We start from the raw sequence: 21,016 nt of genomic DNA, 5'->3' as shown, positions 1-21,016 counted from the left end.
TATATATATTTCTTGTCCCAGATGTCTTCACTGGCAAATTCTACCATACATTCAGAGAGGAGCTGACACTAATTCTGCTCAGACTATTTCAGAACATAGAAAAAAATGGAATACTCCCAAATACATTCTCTGAAAAGAGCATAACCAGACAAAGAACACCGAAACCTAAAGTCACCAGAAGCAAGGTGTTTTGGTTACCTAGTGCCACTCTGACAGGAGTATACCACAAATGGGATGACTTGAACGAACAGGAGTTTATTCTCTTACAGTTTAGGTTAGAAATCTGATTTCCACGTGCCGGACTCTAAGGGATGGATAGAAGCCCCTTGACCTTGGGCTTCAGCTCTGCCTCTTACTCCCAGCCCACTGAAGCTAGAGGCATCTCTTCACTCAGGCAGCTGCTAGCTGCTGAGGCTGACAAAGTGAAAGTCAACAAGTGTAAAGGCACAGTCCCGATATTATCCAACAACACAGCAGGCTATTAATTCAAGTCCATTAAAAGTCCCAAGATCAGCAGGGCAACACACCAGGCTGCTGAACGATGACTCAGCTACATGCAGGTTTCAAGAATGCCATCATCTGGAGACCTTCCTCAGAGTTGCTTCTTATATACTGGAAGGAGCTCACATCGCTAAAGCAGCTACTCAGCTGGTCCAATAGATTCCACCATGGAGTTCATTACCAATCTCACCATGGGGAATAATTACATCCAGCTGCCCAGCCACTCAACCAGGCCCAGTCAAGTTGACATACCACCTTAACTACCACACAAGAGAATAATAAAGGTTAGAGCAAAAATAAATGATACTGAAAAACAAAGGCACCTCTGAGAGAGAAAAGTATAGATCACTATCCTTCATGAATATAGATGCAAAAATTCTCAACAAAATCTTTTCCGATAGAATCCAACAACATTATCAAACAATATATCATGTTCATGTGGGATTCACATCAGGTATATAGGATGGTTCAGCAGTAGAGAAACAATCAACATAATCTACCACATAAATAAAACTAAGAAAAGAACCACATGAACATTACAACTAACGCAGAAAAGGTATGTGACAAAAATCTAACACCTATGCTTGATTAAAAATGCTCAGGAATAGCATGGAAATGGCTGAACATAATTAAGGACATATACAAAAACCAATGGCCAATATTATTATTAATGGAGAGAGACTGTAAACATTTCACTTGTGTATAGGAACCATATGCGAATACTTTTTTATCACCTCTCCTAGTCAATATTGTATTGAAACTCCTAGCCAGAGCAATAAGGTAAGATAGGGAAATAAAAGGCATCCATATTGGCAGAAAGAGAAAGGAGTAAAACCATTTATATTTGCAGATAATAAAAGAAATAAAAGGCATCCATATAGGCAGAAAGTGAAAGGAATAAAACCATCTCTACTTGCAGATAATAAGATCCTATTCATGGAAAATCCCAGAAACTCAACAAGAAAACTACTGGAATGGAAAGATTCAGCAAAGTGACAGAGTACAAGGTCAACATACAGAATTAGTCAAATTCCTCTATACTAACAAAGAGAACTCTGGAAAGGAAATCAAGAGAACAGTTCTAAAATAAAAGAAGAAATACTTAGGAGTAAATCTAACTGGAGATACAAAAGATCTGTAGAAAGAAAATTACAAAACACTTCCACAAGAAACCAAAAGAGACTTACATAAATGGGAGAATACACTGTGCTCATGGGTAGGAAACTTAACATCATGAAAATTTGAATGTTACTGAAAGCAATCTACAGATATAATGCAGTCTTGATCCAGATTCCATCATCATCCTTAAAGAGATGGAAAAACTTATCACTAGCTTTATATACAAAGAAAAGAAGCCCCAGATAAGCAATAGTGATTTTCTATTAAAGAAGAAGAACAAAGTAGGAGGCCTCTCATTCCCTAATCTCAAAACTTACTATACATTCATTGTAATCAGAACAGTCTGGTGATGGTACAATGACAGACATATAGATCAATAGAACAGAATTAAGAGCCCAAAGGTAAACCCATCCAGCTGATCTTTGAGAAGAAGCTGAATAAAACCCATTAAATGGAGAAGAGATAGTCTCTTTAATAAATGGTGTTGGCAAAACTCAATACCCATTTGCAGGAAAATGAAACAGGATTCTTATCTTTCACCATATACATACCCATCACCATCAAGATGGATCAAAGTTCTAAATGTAAAACTTATACGATAAAGAGCATCAAAGAAAAAATAAGGGCATACATCGGAACCTTAATACATGGCACAAATACAAAATTAAATATTTAAAAAAACATACAAATAACAGAAGACAGATGACTGGGACCTCCTAAAAAACATTTATGTGCATGAAAAGATTTCACCAAGAGTGAAAAAGAGAACCTACTTATTGGGAAAAAAAATTTGGCAACAACATCTCAGACAAGAGACTAATACGAAATTTTATAGAAAACTTCAACACCTCAACAACAAAAAGACAATGAAATTTTAAAATGGGCAGATGACACAGACCAACACTTCCCCGAAGAAGACATTTAGGCAGCTAACACATTCATGAAGAAATGCTTGTGATCATTAGCCATTAAACTCACTGCTATAGAGTCTATTCAACTCATAGCGACCCCTCTTGGGTTTCTGAGGCAGTATCTCTACAGAAGTAGATTGCCTGATCTTCCTTCCGAGAAAGGTGGGTTTGAACTGCCAGCCTTTTGGATAGCAGTCATACGCTTTAGATAGTACACCACCAAAGCTCCTTAGCCATTGTTATGTTGTTATATGCCATGGAGTCAGACCCGACTCATAGTGACCCCTCCTTGGGTTTCCGAGGCAGTATCACTACGGAAGTAGATTGCCCCATCTTCCTTCTGAGGAGTGGCTGGTGGGTTTGAACCTCCAGCCTTCTGGTTAGCAGTCAAGTGTCTTAGCCACTAAGCTACCAGAGCTCCATTAGAGAAATGCAAATCAAAATAACAATGAAATCTCATCTCATCCCAACATTTGTAAAGTTAAAAAAAAAAAAAAAAAACCAGAAAACAACAAATGCTGGCAAGGGTGCGGAGAGACCAGAAACCTCATACACTGCTGGTGGGATTGTAAAATGGTGCAACCAGTGTGGAAAATGGTGTGGTGCTTCCTTAAAGCATTCAAAGATAAATACCATATGATCCAGCAATCCCACTACTAGGTATATATCTTAGACAAATAAAAGCTGTGACATGAACAGATACATACACATCTATGTTCATTGCAGTATTATTCACAATAACAAAAAGATAGAAACAACGTAAGTGCCATCAGTGGATTAATGGATAAACTAACTTACATAAAATGGAATACTACACAACATTAAAGAATAATGATGAGTGAGAGAAACACCTCATAACATGAATGAACCTGGAAAACCCTATGTGGAATGAAATAAGTCAATCACAAAGGACAAATGTTGTATGAGACCATTACTATAAACAGTCAAGGAAAGGTTTATACACAGAAACATTCTTTGAAGGTTATCAGTGGTGGGAAGGGAAGGGCTGGTAAATCATTAGCTAGAAGGTAGCTACATATTAACTTGGGTGAAGAAAAAGGCAGTAATACTATAAGGAGAGGTGAGCACATCATGATAAAGGCAAAGGAAGACACTGGGAAAAGCACCAGAGTTAAAGACAACAAAAGTAAATACCATTGTACACGCAATCCTGCAATAATAACCAAAGGCAACCATTGCCATGGAGTCGGATCTGACCCATAGCGACCCCTCCTTGGGTTTCCGAGGCAGTATCACTACGGAAGTAGATGGCCCAACTTTCCTCCCAGGGAGTGGCTGGTGGGTTTGAACCGCCAGCCTTCTGGTTAGCAGTCAAGTGCCTTAGGCACTGTGCTACCAGAGATCCCATCTTATGAGGCTATGGCCCTTAGATACCTTTCAAGCCTGGAACTGAATTTTGTACCTGTGGCTCAATGTTCACCCAAAGTAGGCCTTTAAGGTGAATAATAACACCAGGGAGAAGTATGCATTCCTTAGAACAATCAGCCACAGGAGATCAAAAGGCCCGTATTTGCCCAGGGATAAAGATCAGAAGGCAGGAAAGTATAGGAAAGAAGTGTTAATGGAAACAGTAAACAGGGAGGAAGTGGGAAGAATGCTGTTACACTGTGGGGATTGCAATCAATGTTTCTAATCAAAATATGTTGTTCAGTGGAAAACCAGTTTGCTCTGTAAACTTTCACTGAAATTACAATGAAAAGTTAAAATCATAAAAAATGTAAAAAAAACATTGATCTCAATGAAAATAATTTTTATCTAATAAAACTAGAAGGCTGGTGGTTCAAACCCACCAGCCACTCCTTGGAAGGAAGGTTGGGCAATCTACTTCCATAGATACCGCCTCAGAAATCCAAGGATGAGACACTGTGAGTCGAGTCTGACTTGACAACACGTAACAACAGCAACAACATGGATATAATTGAATAGGGCTCATTCCTGTATAGAAAAGTTAATAGTGGAATAAAATTGACTTGATGTAGTTAGATCTATTCTGAATACATTAATACATTAAAGAAAGTATGTCAATGTTTATAATATTTTTATTAATATGGTTGTATTAATGAATAGGCAATCAAAGCTTCCTCACAACCAAACCATTAAGGTTAATAAATATTTCCCTGGTTCATATAACAGTATTGTAAAAATGCCTCTAGTTTTTACAAGTTAGTATTAAATATTAAATAATAGCACCCACAAAAAAAAAGAAAAGTGGAGAGAATGTATGTGAAACTGCTGCAGTAGTCAAAAGAAAGAGTTGAAGGCATGAATAAAGTCAATGGCATTGAAGATGGAGAGGAGCAGACAAATTCAAGAAGTATCTGGAAGAAAAGTAAGGGTCTGTGATTAAATTATGTGGTTAACTAGAAGAAGGTAAGGTTTTCACTAAGTTGTTATATGAGCCCATCCAGAGGGTTATAACTAGTAGGAATGAGAAATAAGTATCTGTAGCTTTGTGAAAAGGTCTGATCTGGAAATACAGAGTTGAGAGTCTTCATCACTGTCTCTCTCTCTCTCTCTCTATGTATCTCTATTAGCCAGGGTTCCATCATTGTATCATTTATATGTTCTCCTTCCCACTCTCTCTCCTTGTTTCTCTCTTTATCCCACCTCTCCTTTTTTTTTTATTTCATAGATTCTTCGTTGGTGATATCATCCACTATTTACTATCTGATAGATATATCAGATAGTAAATTATCTGATATTGCCTATACAAACAGACCACATGGACAATGGGTGAAATCACATAGGATGAATCTATACATTTTTTAAAAAAGGAAAGATTGAAGAGAACACATAATGACAGGACCCTGACAACTACTGATTCACATATACACACATATACATAATAAAGTAGTGGAATTGATAGAGAAGACAAAGAATAGGACAACCATGGGAGTGTGATTTCTCAAAATCTAGGATAGGCAAGAGTTTCAAATAAGAGTGGTAGGTTGTATCATATGATGACGTAGAATGTCCAGTGAATGTAAGAGCTGAATAAAAGAGCTTTCTATTGGTTTTTTATACTATTATTGAGTATGTTGTTTGTGATTAGAACACTTTTATCAAGGGATGAGGAGTAAAGCTAGAATGAAATAGGTTGTACGAAAGAGAAAATAGTAAATCTGAACTGGAATTTAGAATTTATCCCTTGAACATAGAGAGCAACCAAAAGTTTTTGATTGAAGGAATTATGTGATTGAAGATGGTGTTTTAGGATGCCAGCATACAGAGTGGATTGATGTTGGGTCAAAATTGCTGCATAGAGACCAGTTAGAGTAATGATAGGAAATGAAAAAGGAAAGAATGGCAAGGGGAGGGTTTTAAAGGAAGAAAAAGTATTGCACAGTGAGAGGCAACAACACTGAGGAGGCAGGTGAAGGATTTCAGGCGAGTGGCAAAGAGAGAAACCAAGGAAAGGGATTGGTTTGGGGAAGATGATGATCAACCTTTAATTAAATTTGATTTTTATACAGACTATTCATATGGAGGGAGCTCTGGTAGCATAGTGGCTAAGACATTTGCCTGCTAACCAGACGGCTGGAGGTTCAAACCCACCAGCCACTCCTCGGAAGGAAGGTTGGGCAATCCTACTTCTGTAGTGATACTGCCTCGGAAACCCAAGGAGGGGTCGCTATGAGTTGGGTTTGACTCGACGGCACACAACAACAACAACAATTCATATGGAATGACCAGCAGTCAATCAGAAACTACAACTTCTAAGAGTGGTAATTTTTGGTATTAGAGATCTAGTCTGGCTCTTACATAGAATTAATTGATGATCATAGAAATAGCTACAGAATTACAGGAAGTATGTTATAGGAGTAGAGATTTTTAACTTAGGTTGTACGGATGGCTTAGGGAGGTGTGAAATACTATACAAAACTTTCTTTGTGAATATGATTTTTTGGAGAAGAGAGTTCCATGGCCTTTGTGATTCCCAAAGAGTCTGTGACTCAAACAGGGTAAAGAATCAGTGCTAGAGAGGGAGAAGCAGGTGACAGATCATAGAGGTAGGACTAAATGTTAAGACCAGAAAACCAAGATAAAACTAGGATTGAAAGTTACAGAAAAATGACAGCTTCAATCTTAGCAACAGAGGGAGAGAAATGGAGAACTTTAAATTTAGTCATAAAAATCCAAAAATGTACAAATTTTTATTTAATTTACCAGAAGAACTCTATACATCTTAAAAATGCAAATTGTTTGCCTTCAAATCAATTCTAGTTCACACCGGAAAAAAAAAAAAAAAAAAAGCAACTCACTGCCATCAAGTTGTTTCCAACTCACAGCGACCGCTCCTTGCGTTTCTAAGGCAATATCTCTATGGAAGTAGATTGCCCGATCTTCCTTCCAAGGAGTGGCTGGGGGGTTTGAATTGCTAACCTTCTTGTTAGCAGTCGAATGCCTTAGGCACTATGCCACCAGAGCTTCTATAATTCTGGCTCAGAGGGACCTTATAGGACAGAGTAGAATTGCCCCATAAGGTTTCCAAGGCTGCTGGCACATCTTTCTGTTGTGGAGTAGCTGGTAGGTTTGAAGCACCAACTTTCTGTTGTTGTTGTTGGGTGCCCTTGAGTCATCTCTGACTCATAGCAACCCTGTGCACAGCAGAACGAAATGCTACCTGGTCCTGTGCCAGCCTCATACTCCTTGCTATACCTGAGCCCATCATGGCAACCACTGTGTCAGTCCATCTCATCGAAGGCCTTCACCTTCTTTGTTGACCCTCCACTTTGCCAAGGACAGTTTCCTTCTCCAAGGAATGGTTCCTTCTGACAATATGACCAAAGTAGGTGAGACGAAGTCTGGCCATTCTTGCTTCCAAGGAGCATTCTGGCTGCCCTTCTAGGACAGATTTAACAAACCATGGTACTCTTAGCATTCTTCTCCAATACCACAACTCAAAAGCATCAACTCTTCTTCAGTCTTCCTTATTCATTGTCAAGCTCTCACATACATAAGAGGCAACTGAAAATACCATGGTTTGGGTTAGGTGCACCTTAGTCTTCAAGGAGACATCTTTGCTCTTCATCACTTGAAAGAGGTCTTTTGCAGCAGATTTTGCCCAATGCAATACGTCGTCTGATGTTTTGACTGCTGCTTCCATTGGTGTTGATTGTAGAACCAAGTAATATGAAGTCCTTGACAACATCAGTCTTTTCTCCATTTATCATGAAGCTGTTTATTGGTCTAGTTATGAGGATTTTTGTTTTCTTTATATTGAAGTGTAATCTATACTGCAGACTGTGGTCCTTAATTTTCATCACTAAGTGCTTCAAGTCATCCTCACTTTCAGCAAGCAAAGTTGTATCATCTGCATATCACAGGTTGTTAATGAGTCTTCTTCCAATCCTGATGCTGAACGTCCTGATGACGTTCTTCTTCATATAATCCAGCTTCTCAGATTATTTGCTCAGCATGCAAGTTGAATAAGTATGGTGAAAGGATACAACCTTGACATACTCCTACCAACTCTAGACCCTCTATAATTTGCAGTGTAATAATTGATCTTTCTCATGATGAGCTGAGAATAAAGAAATATGTTCCATAGACTGTAAATGGGGGGAAAAAGTGATTTCAATCTAAAAGAGTAATGTGTTTTGGTGAATAAAAAGTGTAAAATATGTATTATCCAGAGTGACATATCATCAAAGAATTTCAGCTCACGTTTTACTGATATAAATTTGTTTCCAGTAATACTGTTGTTTTTTGTGGTTGGTTGGATTACGTGGTTTATACCAGGTCAAGGATTCCATCCTCATGTAGGCTGATTGGCTTTGATGAGTTCTTGGGGATCTCCTAGTATAGAGTCTTAGAAAACAGCCCTGAATTATAGCTGCTATAGCTTTAAATAAAGTCAGAAAATTCTAGTAAAATCCATAAAATAACTATAGTTTCATTAAATAAATTATGGCACCTACAGTTTGGATGTGATCATTCCAAAAGAGTGCTTTCCTCCTGTTTGGTAAGGTAAGTAATTGCTAAGGTGATAGACCTATTGAAGATTCACTTCTTATATCAGAAAAATATACAATTTTCTGAGAGATAGCAAGGATTGTGAGGCTGGCACAGGACCAGGCATTGTTTCATTCTGTTGTGCATAAGGTCATTATGAGTGGGAGCAGACTCTACGGCTCCTAACAACAGCAACAACGATGTATGATCCATTATATCAAAAAGGCCCCATTAGCTTAATAAATGAAACTTTTGTTTTTTAAAAATGACATCATTTGGGATGCATAAATGAGGTACCAAGAAAACCAAACTCATGGCCATTGATTCTGACTCATAGCAAACCCCATTGGGTTTCCGAGGTAGTAAGTCTTCACAGAAGTAGATTGCCCCAGCTGCCTGCCGCAGAGCAGCTGGTGAGTTTGAACCCCCAGCCTTCTGATTAGCAGTCAAGTACTTCAGGAACTCCACCACCAGAGCTCCTTTAATTGAGGTAAAACCAAAATAAAAACCTAACTCCTTGTGGTCAAGTCAATTCCGACTCATAGCGACCCCTCCTTGGGTTTCCGAGGTGGTATCTCTACAGAAGTAGATCGCTCCGTCTTCCTTCCGAGGAGTGGTTGGTGGGCTTTAATCACCAGCCTTCTAGTTAGCAGTCAAATGGGTTAGGCACTACACCACCAGAGAGAGATCCCCTTAAGTGAGGTAAGGCAGTGCCGTATGTTTTAAGTAAGAGTTTAATAGTTTTTAAAATAGTTTTGATTTTACATCTACTTTGCTCCTAATATATTGAAGAGTAAAATAAATCATTTTTTACTCATGCTAGTTCAGTAGGAGATTGTTCTCTTAAGATTCTTTCTTGAAATTTGAGTTGTTACTCAAACTTACTTTTATTACATGACTTCAATGTGAACTGATAAATTTCTTTTAGTAAGTCTTTTATAATGATAAATTTGGTATCTTTGTTTTTGTAAGGGATTTCTTAAGTGCCTATATTGGTATTTACGTTGTATATATAGTCGGAAAGGAAATTGGAAGGTTTCTGGATTCCTTTTGGTAATTTCTTCATTTGTTATCTTTTTTTCTCTGTGTCCAGCAGTCATTTCTGTGCACATCTTTGAAGAAATCTACAGTTCTCAGAGCAAATAAAATTTTGCTGTATCGGGATTTAAGATGCTTCATAGATAGCCTTCTGGTTAGCAGTCAAATGCCTTAGGCACTGTGCCACCAGAGCCCCTACATTAAAAAGAATTAAAAGATACAAGAAAAATTAATATTTTTGTTTAAATCTATTAAAAATTGAGTGGAACGTGTAATTGATATAAAATTAGTCATTATAGTCTTTTGTGTGTGTGTGTGTGTGTGTGTTAAGTCTTTGAAATCAAGTTTGTAGTTTATTCTTAAAACCTGCCTTAATTTGGAGTGACCAGAGTGCTCATTAGCCACATAAGGTCAATGACTAGCATATTGCATAGTGTCCGTCTCTAGAGTCAGAACAAATTCTTAGTAACTGGATGGATGTACTGATAAAAGATATTGCTTTTCAGTGAATTGGACTTGATCAGCTTAATAACTAGTTAGCAAAACCCCCCAAAATTGATCATCTTTATTGATATCAAAACTTTGATATCAAAACCTTGGAGATATGCTGAGAATATTGGGTAAATAGAACTTTTACTGCTTAGCACTCCTTAATATAACATGGTATTGCATTTATTTTTACTGTATATATGTATGCATATATATACACATATATATGCTCATAATTCCATAAAATTTCAGTATATGTCTATAACTTGTAGCATAAATGCAGTTCCAACTACAGTGAAGATTTTGTGCTACAGCTGGAGAAGGAATTGGTCCAAGCCCGACTGAGTGAAGCTGAGTCTCAGTGTGCACTAAAAGAGATGCAGGATAAAGTCCTGGATATTGAGAAGGTAAGAGCAACATAAATATTTTTATTCCCACATTAAGGAGGACTTAGGATAGATATTTAAGTACTCACGGAACAATTAAATTGGGCTTAGTGTCTTACACATTAGAAATCTTACATATTAGTTACTAAAAAAGGAAAGGAAAAAATACATATGTATATAAGATTGCCAGTTATTCTTTGTTACTGCCATACTATTTAAGACTCATATTTAAGGGCAAAATGGAAATTAGAGCCCTTTTTGAAGTAAACAACCAGATTAGTTTTCATAGGAAGAATATCTGAATGTTGGAGATGAGAAACTTGGTGTTGTTATGTGCTGTCAAGTTGGCCCCGACTCATAGTGACCCCTCCTTGGGTTTCTGAGGCGGTATCACTATGGAAGTAGATTGCCCAACCACCAGCCTTCTTGTTAGCAGTCAAGTGCCTTAGGCACTATACTACCAGAGCTCCTATGAGAAATTTACAGGATAGAAATTAACTGTTGTCTGGGGTCGATGATAATTTGAAATTCTGCTCTCCATTTTCCACCTTTTAATCAGGATTCTCCTATAGAATCTGTGATCAAAATTTTCAGTAGTATTAACTGGGCCATCTAGTTCTTCTGGTCTCAGAGGTTAGTGTATTATTATCATGCTGAAAAAGATTATTAAAACTGTTGCTGTGTAACTTTGATTGCTGTTTTAATAACAAAGAAAAGTTAGATTTTCTATGTCCTCAGAATTAAGTACAATTATCCCTATACATTGCTGGTGGGAATATAAATGATGCAGCTGCTTTGGAAAGTAGTTTGGTAGTTTCTTAAAAGTTAAACATAGAGTTACCATGTGATACAGCACTTCTACTCTTTAGATACATACTCAAGAGGATTGAAAACATTCATCTGCACAAAAATTTATACACAAATACTCATATCAACACTGTTCATTGTAGCCAAAAAGTGGAAACAACCTATATTTCCATCAACTGATGAATAGATAAACAAAATATGGTATATCCTTATAATAGATTATTATTTGGCAATAAAAAAGGAATGCTGTTTTGGTACATGCTACAGTGTGGATGAACCATGAAAACATTATGCTGAGTGAAAGATGGCAATCACAAAGACCACATATATTGAATCATGTCATTTATATGAACTATCCAGAATAGGCACATCCATAGAGACATAAATAGATTAGTGGTTCCCAGGGGTTGGGTGGAGATAAGGATTGAGTGACTACTAGTGGATACAAAATTCTTCTCTGTATGCACTTTTGGGTTATGAACTATTTCTAAAATTACATGGTTGTAATGGTTACAGTGACTTACACTCTAAAAGGGTGAATTTTGTGGTACGTAAATTTTATCTCTATAAAGCTGTTACTAAAAAGTAAGTACAATCAGTTACACATGGGAGAGAATAGCTTTTACTAATGTGTAGTACATTTTATTTTGTTCCTTAAATTTAAAAATACCAAAATAAGTTTTCTTTTACTTTAGAGGAATAATTCCCTGCCTGATGAGAATAACATTGCAAGGCTTCAGGAAGAACTCATTGCTGTGAAACTGAGAGAAGCAGAAGCTATTATGGGTTTGAAAGAACTTAGACAACAAGTCAAGGATTTAGAGGAACACTGGCAGGTATATCACATATTTTGTGGAATTTTTTAAAAAGTGGGTAAAAGCCAAATATCTAATTGTGAGAATTTAAAGTAGCTGATGACCAACATATTAGAAAATAAGTTTAAAGTGAGAAAGACTGCTTAGTTTACAAAACTGAGCACATTTATAAATTGAATATACGCTTACGCTCTTTCTCCCTTCTTAATCCTTATAATGAAATAAAAGTTAAGTAGAAATCAAGTCCTATTTTTATTATTGTTGCAACATTGTATCATTTTAGTAACTTTTTCTAAGTAGTACATATTTCTTATGTCTGTGTGAAATCCATTGTTGGTCAGTCTGAAACAGTAGAGAGGTAACACCAGTATAAATTTGTCTATAAATTTGTAACTTCTTTTCAAAATCAGTTATATCTTATAATAAATTTGACATTTAGCTAGTCATATCCACACAACTTTACTTGCATAGAGGGAAACTGTTGAAAAAGGTTGAAAAGAATGTATAACAGAACAGAGGGTAGAGAAGAAAACTACATGTAGTGGGGAATTGTAATATTGATTTGAAATTTTGGAGGCATCTAGCAAAGACTGAAATTAGTCTTTGAGATACCATGGCTTTTTTTTGTTGTTGCTATTGTTAAACATTAGACTGCAATAAATCAGAAATTAAAAAGCAAACAAAATGACAGTCTGTCATCATCACAGATATTTGAAAAACACTTCTTTAACTTCTGTGATAATAAAAAAAAAACTCACTGACATCGAGTTGATTCTGACTCATAGCAACCCCTCCTTGGCTTTCCAAGGTTGTATCTCTACAGAAGTAGCTTGCCCAGTCATCCTTCTGAGGAGGGGCTGGTGAGTTTGAACCACCAGCCTTCTGGTTAGCAGTCAAATGCCTTAGGCACTACAGCGCTCTAAAATATTTCTTACTTAATTAATAAATAGCTCCAATTCTAATCCTTTTCTTGGGATTTCATTAAAGATAATATGAAAAATCTCATTAAAAATTAGGGTGAAAATTGTATTCTTTACAAAAATTAATCCACTTCTTGTATTAGAGAACATTGAACTGTGTCTGGCACTCACTGGCTATGTGACCTTCTTGAAGTTACCTAATCACAGTGTCTCTGTTTTCTTACCTATAAAATGAAGTAGTAGTGCTCATAAGATTTTCTGGAGATTAAATAAAATAACGCTTGTGAAGTGTTTACTATAGTGCAGGGCCCAGAGTAAATGCTCAGTAAAGTTAACTGTTATTCTGATGTTGTGAATATTTGTTGCATTGTAATTTTTTGTTTTAGCGCCACTTAGCTCGTACTACTGGGAGGTGGAAAGACCCACCTAAGAAAAATGCTATGAATGAGTTACAAGATGAACTGATGACCATTCGACTTAGAGAAGCTGAAACACAGGCAGAAATAAGAGAAATAAAACAAAGGATGATGGAAATGGAAACACAGGTATGATGGGAAAGCCTTTGGCTTAGAAGTATGCATTAAAAAGTGTATAACAATATGCAACAACAACAAACAGTAAAAAGTGAGTACCTGCTGAAACTGCTTATGTGTACAACCAGAGACCTCATGGGATTTGGTTGCTTGGTTTGGAGGTTTAGGGTCATGATTTCACAGGACATCCCAGTTAATTGCCCTAATAATGTGTTTAGTGCTTCTGTTCTACCTACTAGCTTGTGTAGTGCCTGGGGTCTGAAAAGCCATCCAAGGCACAACAATTGGTCATCTAGAGCAGCAGAGGAAAAAGGAGAGTCAGGAATAAGAGGAAGATATGGAATGTGTGGCTAATTGCCTGCATGAGCAACTGCCTCCTTTGCCAGGAGATGGTAACTGGATGGTACCTTGCTACCATTACCTAACATTTTGATCAAAGATTCCATAGAAGGATCCTGATCAAAAGGGGAAATATTCAGAACAAAATTTCAAAATATTTTGGCTCTAGACTTTCTGGAGACATGGAGGGTAGATGAACCCCTGAAACTGTTGCCCTGCGATAATATCCCCTGAAATCATCTTGAAACTGAACAATAGTTTAGCTTAACTAGTAAAAAAAAGGTCAGCCTTTTTAAACTATTATGCTCTTTTATGAATTGTCTATGTGGGATCATATTGACAACAGCAATTTGAAAGATTAGATAGGAACTTTAGGAGGTAGTGACTTTATGTTAATGAGTAAGGAACAGCTCAGAAAAGACGAGTGTGGTTGTACAACTCAAAGAATATAATCAATGTTGCTAAATTGTACATTGTGAATTGGTATATGTTTTGCTGTGTATATTCTCAACAACAGCAAACTATTATCTGACTATATTAGATAAAATGCAAATGCATAGGGTTGCCTTGTTGCACAGTAAGGGAATATTCTTGTAGAGGAGTATTTTTCATTCTCAGCTCTATTAACTTTTGGGCTGGATAATTCATTAATTTTTTTATTTTTGTAAAAATACAGGTAACACAGTATTTGCCAATTCAAGTTTTTCACTTGTACAATACAGTGAATTTAGTTACATCAGTTGTGCAACCATCACCAACACCCACTGCCATAGTTTCCACCTCACAAACAGAAACTCAGTGCCAGCTAAACAAAGATTCTCCTCTTTCCCCTTCCTCCAGCCCTTGGCGACCACTGCTCAACTCTGATGACTAGATATACTTCGATGTATTTGTTCAGCACACTGTAGGATGATTAGTAGTATCTCTTGCCTCCGGCCACACCCTGTTTCTCCAGTATTAATGACCAAAAATATTTCCAGATGTTGCTATATGTTGCTTGGGGGAAAAAATTGCCCCCAGTTGAAAACTACTCATATGAAATAAAATGGGAGTGATCTTCCTGAAGTTCTAATGACCCTGAGTATTCAATTCCAAAATTGCACTTTGTTTTCAAGTCTCTTCTTTCTCTAATAAATCCTATTTTAAGTATTTACTTAAGATCTGGAAGAGTCTTTTTGTGAAACATCTTTGCATTTACAATCATATTTGGTTTTATGTGGGACATTTGTGTGGATCATAGTCCATATTTTCTGAAAGTTATTTGGTTTTCAAAATATTTATTCAGTCAGTAGGGGGCATAGTTAACTCATGTATCATAAAATGATCTTCCCAACTTAAACATGATAACTTGAATATAATTTCTTATAATCAGATTTTATTTCTGTATTTTAAAGATGCAAACATAGCTTTTAAGCCAGTGTTCAAGATCTCTTTCAGAGTGGATGGAACAAGTGAATTTGAGTGAATCAAATTCAAAAAACAAAGATTGAGAACGTGTGAAATACAAAGCACTGTACCAGTCGTCGAAGGACTTATGCTTAAGAAATCAGGCATGCACAAACTATATTTAATACAATTTAGAGTAGAGAGTTAGATAGAAATTTCTATGGAAAAGATCTTGGAGGAAAAAATTAATTTCAACATGGTGGTTTAAGAAAAGGCTTCCTAAGAAATTTGTACTTGTTACTGTGCCTGACTAAGGAGTGTAATTTGGGTTGATTTTGATAGAAGAGGAATAGAGTAAGGCGGTGTGATGTAATAGTGGTGGTATATTAGTCATCTAAAAAATATGGGGATTTTTAAAAATCCAATATGTAAGATGGTTGTACAACTCTGAATATGTTAAAAACCACTGAACTATATACTTTAAGTGGATGAATTCTATATGTAAAATACATCACAGTAAAGCTATTTTAAAAATTCATTCTTACCATCTCTTTCAGCTATGTTTAGTTTGTGTTTTGTGATTCTGTTTGAACTAGTAACTCCCACTTTACTAGCTCTTTTCTATTTATTCCATCTATTTTTTTTTCTTTCTTATTTTTTTAACCTTCTTTTGGGTTTATTGGGTATTTATTATGATTCCATTTTATTTTCATGATAGACTTATATATTTACACCTTGTAAAATTTTTTTTGTTACGAAAATAAGAATTTTATTTTCCCTTTAGTTACCCTATTTCATCACTCTTTTTTTTTTTTTTCTATATGTAGATCTATATTTCTGTCTGGTGTCATATTTGTTCTGCTTGAAGAACTTCCTTTAACATTTCTTGTAGTGCTGGTCTGCTGGCAGTGAATTTTCTTTTTTTTTTTTTTTTTTTGTCTCAGGTAATTCTCCAGTTTTAAAAATACAGATTTTTTGTTGGAAACTGAATGCTAGGTTGACAGTTTTTTTCTTTCCATGCTAAATCGCTCCAGTATTGACTTGTCAAAAATCATGCAAGCCTTATGTCTCTTGTAATTCTTATTTCTGTTCCTCTGCATAGAGTCAGCAGTGAGTTTGGTTGTTATGTTTGTTTGTTTTTGGTCTGCATCTATAATGTGTCTTTTTTTCTATGCCTTTAAGGTATTTTCTGTCTTCTGCTTTTAGCAGTTTGAGTATGATATGCCTGCTGTGTGTTTTTGTTTTATTTTTTTCTCTGACCTTCTTGGATGTGTGGGTTTGTGTCTTTCTTTAATTCTGGAAAATTTGAGGAATTATTTCTTCAAGTATTGCTTTTGCTCTCATACTTTCTTCTCCTTCTGGGATTCCAATGACATGCAGATTAGTTTGATTTTGTCCCACAATTTGTGAATGTTCTGGGTTTTTTTTTTTTTTTTCATTCCTATTAATTTTCCTTTGTGTTTTTAGTTTGGGTAATTTCTGTTGACATCTCTTTTAAGTTCACTGATTCTTGCCACAGCTATGTCAAGTCGTATGATGAGCCCATTTTTCACATCTATTGTTTATTGTGTTTTTCACTTCTAGCATTTGTCTTTTAGTTTTCCTTTTTCTGCTAATACTAGCTGTCTGATCTTGCATGTTTTTCACTTTTGTCTTAGACTTTAGCATATGTCTTATTTATCTAGTACTGCTATAACAGAAGTACCACATATAGGTGTCTATAACAAATAGAAATTTATTTTCTCACAGTTTAGGTGGCTGGAAGTCCAAACTCATGGTGCTGGCTCTAGGGAAAAGCTTTCTTTCTCTTTCAGTCGGTAGGAAAGTCCTTGTCTCTTTTAACTTCTGTTCCTGAGCAGTCTTTGTGTAACTTGGCATCCCTCTTCCTCCATCTCAGCTTTTTTCACTTGTTTGTTTAATATCTTTTATATCTTAAAAGAGATTAATTTAAGACACGTGCTATACTAATCCTGTCTTATTAACATAACAAAGAAAACTCATTTCCAAATGAGAACATAAACATAGGCATGTTGTTGTTGTTGTTGTTGTTGTTATGTGCCATCAAGTCCAACCGACTCATAGCGACCCCTCCTTGGCATAGAAGTTAGGATTTACAACACATATTTTGAGAGTAAAACATTTAATCCATAATAGCATATTAATCATACGAAAAACCAAATCCATTGACATCAAGTTAGTTATGACTCATAGCAACCATGTAGGACACAGTAGAACTGCCCCAAGAGGGTTTCCTTTACAGAAGCAGACTGCCACATCTTTTTCCTGTAGAGCAGCTGATGGATTCGAACTGCTGACCTTTCAGTGAGCACTTGAGTGCTTTTACCACTGTAACACCAGGGTTCCTATATTAATCAGTTATTTTAAAGTACCTGTCAGTTAACTTCAGCATCTTTGTTATATCTGAGGCTGGTTCTCTTGATTACTTTGTTAGCTCCCCCACCACCACCTTTTCCTGTGCTTTGTAAATTTTTGTTGAAGGCTGGATATCTTGTGTAGGACAGGTGGAGATTATAATAAAAGCTTTTGTGCCCGAAAATGGGTATACCTTGTCTTCTGCTGGACCTTTAATGTGAAAGTTTGAGTTAATACTGTATGAGCTCGGACGTTGTTTGAAGTTTGTTATTTCTGTGGTTACTCAGTGCACCACAGGCTTCAAATTCTTCCAACATTACCTTATTTTTAGAATGGGGACTGGTTTGCTGGAAGGTTTTTCTCAATCTCTTATAGGTCTTCATTTTGCACAGTGACTAAGAGAGGGTTTGTCTCTGGTAGTATTCCACTGTTAATTGTTATCAAGAGTTTGAGTGGCAGGAATATTCCCTGTTTTTTCTGATAAAGCCTATCCTAAGCTAACATTGTGTTTCTGGATCTGGCATGTTTGGCCTTCTTAGTTCTCATGCTCCACTCCCAGATGTAGTTCTCTGCCCAAAACATAGTCACTTCCAAATAGTGGCCTTTGCTAGTACCCCATGGGTAAAAGTGTTTGTTGCTCCAGTCCCTGCAGATTAATTCTTTTATTCCCTAGAGGAAACAGTCAAGGTTGAATGCCCCTTCTATAGTAGTTGAATTCCCCTTCATCAGGTCTTCACCATGAGGGTTATTTTCCCAGGACTCTCATTAATCTTTTTGGTATTCACCTCTTGGGTTCCATAAAGAAAAAGTATCCAAGAGTTTATGACCTTATTATCTATGTCTGTTGCCCCTAGGATCCCATACTCTCTCCAGCCCATACTTGGCCTCTACTTACTTGGTATTTAAGCTAGCTGATTTTTTTTTTATCATATCTGTATCTGGTGTATTGCCCCAGGTGAACCTGTGTTTCCCTGCCATTCCATTTCTCCCAGGACAGTCCTGGGCTGTTTGCTTCCTGTGACCTCAGCTATCTGGTTTTAACAAAAATCAAGAACATAGAGTTTGTCTAGCTTTTCTTTTTCTTTTTTATTAATTGAAAGTATGGGAGCAATGCTCTTTCTAGCTCTCTGGAGCCCCAACCGGAAATAAAAAGTTTTAATTATGATGTATTTGGAATTATTTTATTGAGCGCTTTCTAATCCTTCTGTTGTCTCCCCCCCCCCGTTATTCCTCTTTTCTTGCTTTTCGTTGGGTTAATACATTTTTTTCCTATTACTATGACTTTTCTAATTCCTTTTTTTTTTTCTGTTAGTATATATTACCTGAAAAAAACATTTTTAAGTGCTTACCTGACTGAACAAAGTCTAGTTAGTCAATATCTCCCTCTGTCTTCCAGACAGTTCAGGGACCTTAGAAAAACGTCACGTTCTTCCATAATACAAGTTACCGTTATAAGTCTTTTTTATACTCACAAAATTAGTAAGCTGTATTATTATCGTAAGGTCCCTTTTGGCACAAATGGTTTGCCCTCAACTACTAACCTAAAGGGAGAAAGGCCTAGCAATCTGCTTCTGTGAAGATTACAGCCAAGATTACTTATGGAATAGTTTCACTCTGTAACATATCATATATCATTGTGAGTTGGAATCAACTACAATTGTTTTTTTTTTCTTCCATTTATTATCATTGTTTTATGGAGACACTCCTTATTCTGATTTATCCATCTGATTGCCAATATTTTGCTCTTTATTCTTTGACAATTTCTTTCTTGTTTCAATCCTGAGTTGTATACACTGTCCTTTACTTATTTTAGAGTAGATTTTCTTTTCTCTTATTCTTACATGATAATTTAGCTGAGTATGATATTCTAGGAAAATGGTTTTTTGCACACTACAAGTCTTTACTGTTGGGATGTCTTTAGGACTTTCTTTTTAAAATTATCTTTTTTTTTTTTCCCCCCAATTTGCCATCTTTTCTTTAGTATTCTAGCTTTGTACAGTGTGTCTCAAGGATTTATTGTATTATTCCTATTTGAGGCTATTTGTGCTTCCTTAAGTATGGATTCACACCTTTTTTTATTTTTTTTCCAATTGTGAAGAATTCTCAACTCTTATCATCTCTTTGACACAGGAAACCAAAACATATTGCCACTGACTTGATTCCAACTCATAGTGACCTATATAACAGTGTAGAACTGTCCCATGGTTTCCAAGGCTGTAATCTTTATAGAAGCAGACTGCTACATCTTTTTTCTTATGGAGTAGCTGGTGGGTTTGAACAACCAAGCTTTTGATTAGCAGCCAAGCCCAGCACTTTAACCACTATACCACCAGGGCTCCCTTCTTAAACTATAGGTTACTTTTTTTTTTTTTTAATCCTGCAATCACTATTTGATATACTTTGGGCCTTCTTATTCTCTTTTTTATGTCTCCTGACTTCCTCTGAGGCACCAGTTTTCTTAAATGTATCTAATCCCCTATTCCTTTCATTGAATTAAAAAAAATGTATATTGTGGTAAAATATATGTAACAAAAAAATTGTCATTTTAATATTTTTAAATGTACAATCCAGTGACATTAATTACAATCACCGTACTGCACAGCCACCACCATTATCTGTTTCTAAAAGTTTTTCATTATCCTAAACAGAAATTCAGTACCCCTTAAGCAATAATTCCCTATTTCCCCCTTCCACCTAACCTTGCTAACTACTAATAAACTTTTGTCTCAATGCTTTTGTCTATTCTAGATATTTCATATAAATGATATCGTACAATAGTTATTCTTTTGTGTCTGACTTATTTTACTTAGCATAATATTTTCAGGGTTTGTCCGTGTCATAGAGTGTATCAGGACTTGATTTCATTTGTCTTTATAGTTAAATAACATTCCATCATATATATATATATATCATATTTTGTTTATCTATCCTCCACTGTTGGATAGTTGGATTTTGTTTTTCACCTTTTGCCTATTGTGAACATTGGTGTACAAGTGCCTGTTTGAGCCCTTTCTTTCAAGTCTCTTGAGTATATACCTAGTCATGGAATTGCTGGGTCATATGGCAATCAATATTTACCTTTTTGAGGAACTGCCAAACTGTTTCCACAGCAGCTGCACCATTTTACCTTTCTGCCAGCAATGCATGAGAATTTTGGTTTTTTGACATCCTCACCAATACTTGTTATTTTCTGATAATAGCCATTCTAGAGAGTGTGAAGTGATATTTCATTGTGACTTTTATTTTTATTTCCCTTTAGCATCTTTTCATGTACTTATTGGCCATTTGTGTATCTTCTTTGAAGAAATATTGATTGCTCATTTTTTGAGTTTCTTTCCAGTTGTTCTATCTTTCAAAGAAAGTGGTGTATTAAAGTCTCCCACTATGAGTGTGGAGTCATCTATTTGGCTTTTCAACTCTTTT

General features: G+C 36.1%; 1 protein-coding gene across 1 annotated transcript in view; it reads left to right on the top strand.

Annotated features, from left to right (window-relative positions):
• The window catches only part of EVI5 (ecotropic viral integration site 5), a 300,060-nt gene that overhangs the window by 140,504 nt on the left and 138,540 nt on the right, over window positions 1–21,016 (top strand). Inside the window, exons 13-15 of the mRNA XM_042780297.1 lie at window positions 10,307–10,441; window positions 11,923–12,063; window positions 13,349–13,507. Coding sequence (XP_042636231.1) covers window positions 10,307–10,441; window positions 11,923–12,063; window positions 13,349–13,507 — 435 coding nt within the window. The remainder of the gene's footprint in view (window positions 1–10,306; window positions 10,442–11,922; window positions 12,064–13,348; window positions 13,508–21,016) is intronic.

The sequence above is a fragment of the Orycteropus afer genome, unplaced genomic scaffold (assembly GCF_000298275.1).
Source record: "Orycteropus afer afer isolate SDZICR_OR568_19922 unplaced genomic scaffold, OryAfe1.0 scaffold00033, whole genome shotgun sequence".
Taxonomy (NCBI): Eukaryota; Metazoa; Chordata; class Mammalia; order Tubulidentata; family Orycteropodidae; genus Orycteropus; species Orycteropus afer.
Note: the sequence above shows the minus strand (reverse complement) of the source record. Positions and strands in the feature narration are given on the sequence as shown.